The 6388-nt window shown below is 51.8% G+C and overlaps 1 protein-coding gene across 2 annotated transcripts in view; it reads left to right on the forward strand.

The window, feature by feature from the left end:
- Positions 1-1272: 1272 nt before the first annotated feature.
- Positions 1273-6388, forward strand: part of NFATC2 (nuclear factor of activated T-cells, cytoplasmic, calcineurin-dependent 2) — a 149126-nt gene continuing 144010 nt past the window's right edge. Inside the window, exon 1 of one of the 2 annotated variants that reach the window (XM_012656910.1) lies at positions 1273-1538. Coding sequence is in view for 1 of the 2 variants with exons in the window: in XM_012656909.1 (XP_012512363.1) it covers positions 1469-1538 (70 nt within the window). In the remaining variant the exon portion in view is untranslated. The remainder of the gene's footprint in view (positions 1539-6388) is intronic. The other variant, XM_012656909.1, reaches the window with a different exon arrangement.

A 6388-nucleotide genomic window follows, 5' to 3' on the forward strand; every position in this document is an offset into this window, starting at 1 on the left:
CTTTGGGGGCCAGCAACTCCAGCAGGAGTGGCTGTGTCTGAGAGCTGCCCAGTGAGGCTATTGTGGGCCAATGCTGGAAGACTGAGTGGTCCCACGGACGGAGCCAGCTCCTTCTCAATGCCTCTTTAAGTTCAAGTCTCTCTGGGGGGAGGGGGGAGGTGATGAGTCACCAGCCTTGGTTCTACCCACGGTTTTATCAGAGCTCACAACAGTATCTGAAATGTCCATTTTCAAAGCCAGCTTTATCTTTGGGCCCAGAATTTCCCACTCTGCATGCAGGTGAAAATGCAAACCGAGTCAAAGTCCAGAAAAGGCGTCTTGACAGCTGCCCCTCTCCCCCTCCCTGTCCCCTGGCCTTCTGGGAGTCCACTGCCTATCGATGCAGTCGCGAACCACGCGGGGCATCCCACGGACCTCTGCAAAGTTCATGCCATCCCTTCCCTTTATTTTCCTGTTTATTCGGAGCATGTGTAAACACATGGGTTGCCTGGTTTCAGCGTCTCTTTGGCCATTTCATGATCGCCGGAGCCTCTGAGCATCACTGGAAACCTTGGATTTTCTAAATGAATCTAAAAATACACTCTTTGAAAAAAAAAATCTCGAAGTTGGAGAGTTGACATGAGGCACCGTTATTTATTTCTTTTCCTTCCTCCTCCTTCTCCTCTTCCTCCTCCCCACCATCCCTGCACACACAGCCCTGCGCTGCCAGAGGCCGTGAGGGACTGGGAAGGGCCCCCGGGCAAGGGGCCAGGGCCTTGGACAACCTGGGCTGTTGGTGCGAACGCCGGGCAGCTTTCTCCGAGAGGCGCCCGCTTGGCACCCGGGGGGCTCGGGAGGCCGGGGCGTGATTGCCCCAAAGCTGCGCGGGCTGGGGCCGCTGGGGCCACTGGGGCCGGGGAGGGCGGCGGCCGGGGCAGCTCGGAGCAGCCGCCTGCAGCTCCTGCAGCGCCGACTTGGACATTCGCGCGCCCCCACCCCCTCCGCTCGCCGTCGCCCGCTTCGCTCCCTCTCCCTGACTTTTCTCCCGAACAATCGGGGACTTGTGCTGGCGGCCGAAGGAGCCACGGAGCTGGCTGGCCGCGGAGGAGGCGACGTCATGGATTCCTGAGTGTGAAGTTTGCAGGAAAGCCCTTAGTTTTGGAGATGGACGGGATCCAGCGGTTTCCATGGCGCTGGATAAACAGGAGGAAACAGTGAGGGAATCCCGTTATTTTACTGCATTGAAATCCTATAAACACGGAGCGCGGGGAAGGAAGTCGCGTTGCCTCTGGAGTAAGGCGGATCGCGGAGCCGCGCCGACTCCGCCGCGCCGGGAGCCGGGAGGCGCGCAGCCCCCGGGCCGCTCCGAGGCTGCTGGGCCAGGGCAGCCCCGCGGGCACGCGGCGCAGGAGACGGCGCCCCCTCGGCCGCCGGGCTGTAAAAACAGACCCCCCTTTGCAAACACGCGCCAAGCCCCCGGCCCCTCCAGATGCAGAGAGAGGCTGCGTGCAGACTGGGGCACTGCCATCCCCTCCGCATCATGGGGTCTGTGGACCAAGGTAACCGACTCCCATCCCCTCCAGCCTTTCCCGCGCGCGCCCCCAGCCCTCTCCCTCTGCTCCCGGCCCGGGCAGCCCTTCCAGCCCCGGGCGGAGGTCGGGGCGGGCGGCCCCGGGGACCCCGCTTCCCCGGGCACACAGGTAGCGCGGCCGGGCCAGGGAGGGGGAGCCGGGGAGCCGGCTAGACGGCCGCGCGGGGGCAGGGAAGTGTCCCCAGGCGGGATTCCCTGGGCCGGTCAGTCGGGAGGCTTTTCCCCTCCGCGGGACACCGGGGCGCATTCCCGCTGCTAACCGCTGGCTGCTTAACCGTTTCAGCGCTCAGCTTTTGACAGCAAATGCCATTCCGCTGCATTATTAATACGAGTAGTGGTAATAGTATTTAGCTTTTTCTTTTCTTTTTTTCCTTTTAAGGGAACAGGCTTGACATTTTATTCTATAGTAAATATAGTAAGGACAACTTTGCTTTCTAACAGTTACAGCGGCAGATGCGCTGGGACATTTAAACAATTTTCTTCCCTTTTTTTGGATGCGCCTGATGGATACAGTCCTCCAGCTCCGCCTTTAAAGTGCAATGTACCATCAGTTTGCTCTGCGATCTGATTACACTCTGCTGTCCCTGTTTCTGCTTCTTTCCCCCTCCTCTCGGGTTTAGCCCTGCAATCATGCTACTCGGATCTTCTGGGAGGGGGTTAACGTTGTAAGAAGAATATGATATGAAGATAGCCCATCTGGTCGGGATTGCGGAGGGGTTTCAGCTGTGCAATAATTAGTCCGTCTTTAAAAGTGGAAACCGGCCGCGCCGTGTTTTTCAGAGGCCAGCCCTGCGCTGGGGGCCAGGGGCACTGCCAAGTGGGAAGGGCTGCAAGAGTTAAGCGAAATAAATTCGCGTAGGAGGAGTTAGCCTCGTGTCATAAAATCAGAGTTGAATGTAGGTTTTGTGCTCTGCGTGGCTGATTAAAGTTCTGGGGTTGGGGGGGGGAAGAAATGACAATTTCAGTAAATAAACCTGAGGGGCTTTTTTTTGAAAACTAGATTGAAGCCAAATGCCTTGGGTTAGGTAAATGGTGTGCTTTGCCGCAGGAGACCTCAATGATACATATTTTTAGCTGAGTTGCGCTTTTGAAAGCAAAGACCCTGCCAACACTTTGAATGTTTTAACTGGTACCAGTTTATCCCGTCCTCTGCTAGTGGTCAAACCTATGACATAATGGCAAAAATTTTACTCATACCGTATCGTCTGTAAAAGTGATGCTCTCAGACACATTAAGAACACAAAATGGTTTTTACTGTCATAAACACGGAAACCAAGTGTTTGATGTTCTGATGGTGGGGGTGGGGGAGACAGGCCAAATTTAGCTCTATTCAGAAAGAAAGAGAGAGAACTTAGAAGAGAAATCGGGCTGCTGTTTTACTGTGTGATCTAACATGAGCCTCAGATTTTATTGGGACTGCTAAATCTCTGCTCCAGGTGTGTGAACTTGCTCCTCTGTTAAGGTTTCGAAGCACGTGTATTTTGTATGTGTATGCGCATTGGCCACCCTCCCCAGTCCAAGTTCACGTGTGCAGGGATTGTGGGTATGTGCATGCAAGTGTGTGTGTACATGTGGGAGACAAGGGCACCAGATTGTTCCGGGCGAACCACACTTGGCATGCCAAGGCAACTGGGCACACAGAGTGCAATTCCAGGCATCAAAGACAGCTGGCTTGAAACAGGCTGATCCAAATGCTTCAACTGTGCCCTGCATAGGGGGCTCCTGAGGGAACGCCCAGTGCCCCTTTAAACTCAGACATCAGCCTGATCAGAGAGACCTACAGTGTGCATGCAGATGGGTGGAGTCATTAAATAGTATTTGTATGGTTAAAAAAAAAAATAATGAACTTTCTGTGCAGCCTTGGGCTGAGGCCCTGGGAAAAACTGAAGATCTGAAAGAGGTGTGTTCAGTTTTATCTGAAGTGAGATGATGGAAAGTATTTCAGGAATAAACAAACCCAGGGTGAGCTTTGTTCACTCCCAGACCCAAACTCCCTGCCTTCTGCTTGCATCAGGATTTCTGCTTGGCCACATCACCACTGCACGATCTTGGGCAAGGGACTTGAGCTCTCTGTGCCTCACTCTTCTCATCTGTGAAATGGAGCCAGTGATTATGCCTCCCTTGTAGAGTTGTTATGAGAGTTGGTGAGGTACCAAGGGAAAGCACCTAAAACGGTGTCTTGCTCATAGTCAATGCTCTATAAATGTTAGCTGCAGTTCCTATTGTATTAAAGATGCAAAATAATAACTGATGTTGTAGAGAAACTGACTTTGACAGCAAACTTTCTTTGAAGAGACGCAGTACTTTATACCTGTCAAGGTACTTTTCAGTTTGCTGGAACTTTACAGTGACACAGATAGGGTTATGGCTGCAGCTTGTGAAGCCTCAATTTCCTCATTTGCGAAGAAAAAGGAACAATGACAGCATTACTCTCACAGGGCTGTCTGTGAAATCGCACATGTCAAACACTTAGCACTGTGCTTAACATGCAGTAAACACACACCAGATGTCATTATCACCTGACAGTTGAGACAGTGAGACTTGGCTTTGCCCAAGGCCACGCAGCCAATTGGTAGCACAGTGCCTGGCCCACGGTGAGTGCTCAGTTGCTGTCCGAGATGATGAGAGCAAACATACTGAGCATTGCCTCTGGCTTGTGGCCAAGTGCTTTACAGATATTAAGTCTTTTCATTGTATTTTAATTTTAATTATCTGTCACATACAGTGTGACATACTTATCACACTGTATGTGATAAGTACGGCAATCCTTGTCTCCTTTATGGAGGAGGGGAGTGGGGCACAGAGAGGTGCAGTAAGTGGTCAAGTGTTACCCAGCAAAGAAGTGGTAGAGCCTCAATTTGAACCCAGGCTCTTGACCATGTGCTCTGAAACTCTCTAACATTTTCATAATTTTTCGTGATACCATTTGACAGATGAGGTCACTGAGGTGGAAACAGATCCCGGTTCTGTCCTCCCCTCAACACCACGTTGTTTCTTAACATATCCTGGAAGAAAACGAGATGTGTGGGAGGATGTGCAGGGTGTAAGCCTCATCGTTAGAGGTGGGGAAACTGAGGCAGCAGATGATTGTGAGTCGGCCAGGGGTGGGAGGGGGGTGGGGCCCCTTGCTGTCACTTGCCTCGGGGAAAGGAAAGCATGGTGTTTCCACTTCCACCAGAGGAAGAAAGTGCCCAGCCAGCCACCGAGGCCAAGGCTGTGTTCCATGCTCACGGGACTGCGAGCCCTTCCCAGGGACCCCTTTTCCTGGCTGGTCCTTCCCTTGTCACCCAGACGGCCCCTCCTTCAGCGAGCCCTTCCAGCCCACAGGCCTGGCTCTTCTCAGAACTCCGGAGAGAACCACTTGTCCCAGAGGCACCTCCAACCATATTATTAAGCACTTTTCTTAGCTTGATTGTAAGCCCCTGAGGACAGGGAGCAGGTCTCCTATTTCTGTGAATCTGCAGTGGGTCCCAAGTAACATTTCTACTACCCAAAAGGTTAATAGCTTGAGCTCTGAGTCAGAGGTTCAAATCCTGACTCTGTCACTTGCTAACTGTGCATGGCCTTGTGCAGACTTCACTTTCTCATGCCTCAGTTTCCCCATCTATAAAAGAGTGATAGTACTAAGAGTACAAAGAGTAATATTTAATAACTGTAACACCTGGGTATAAACCAATCAGAACAGTAAGAGCAGGGCCCCAAGACACTCCCCCGTTGGGCCAGGCTTTAACCCTTTATTTGCTGAATTGTGGGGAGGGTCCCAGGCAGTAGAAGTCCTTGGAGGGCAGAGAGAAGTAGCGGGGGCAGCAATTATTTAACAATCTACGGAAGTTTTCCATCTTTTAATAAACAATATAACCCTCAAAGTACCCATGCAATAAATAATTGCTGTCATTATTGTACAATTCATTAATTCAATCAACATCTATCCGTCCCCCCTCAAAAAGCAACCCCCCAAACAAATTACCAAGGGCTTTCTCATGCATTTTTTCATTGGATAGCTCATTTAGTACATAAATGAGTGATTGAGCATTTCACATCTTACCTGGAAGAAGCCAGGCAGGTTCCTATTTTTGTTCCTTTGCTAGAACAGGAATTTGACCCTGCTGGATTGGAGGCCTCCTCTGGGCTCCCAGGCCCCCACCCTGTGCTGCCCCATCCTGCCGGTCACACCGATGGTAATTATCTGACCATTTATCCGTGTCCTCACCAGGCGTGCACTCCAGGAACCAGAGACCATGCCTCTCTTGCTCACACTGTAGCCCTGTTGCTGGAAGTACGCCTGGTGCTTAGTGGACGCTCAGGGATATTTTTGGTTAAACAAATGCATGGCGGCACAAATGAGTTACAAATGAACGACACACAGTAGGGGCGCCACAACTTGTTAAAGCCCAGAATAAGACAAACTGTGAAGCCCTGTGCCATCTTTACGGCTCACTCTCTTCTGCTTCCTTTTAACAACGACAGTGGCCTTTAGACATCCACATCTTCCCGCCTGGGGCTGGTGACCTCAGCGGGACTCCTCCTGGACCATGCAGCTGGCACACACCTTCATGTTGTCGTCTGGAATAAATATGCCCCCAACAAAAACAGCAAGCCACAAATGACAATGATGATGGCAGCCACCACTTATTGAGTGCCAGCTGTGTGCCAGGCACCATGCTAAGGGCTTTCCATGTGCCACCTCGTTTGTCCTCTCGCTGGCCCTGCAGTTATGATCCCCATTTTGCACAGACAGATATGGCCACTCCCCCAGCGTCCATCCCTAGTAAGTTGTGGCACTTGGATTTGAACCCACACTACCATGCTGCTCCCTGT

This window comes from Propithecus coquereli, unplaced genomic scaffold (genome assembly GCF_000956105.1).
Source record: "Propithecus coquereli isolate 6110/MARCELLA unplaced genomic scaffold, Pcoq_1.0 Scaffold527, whole genome shotgun sequence".
Classification (NCBI taxonomy): Eukaryota; Metazoa; Chordata; class Mammalia; order Primates; family Indriidae; genus Propithecus; species Propithecus coquereli.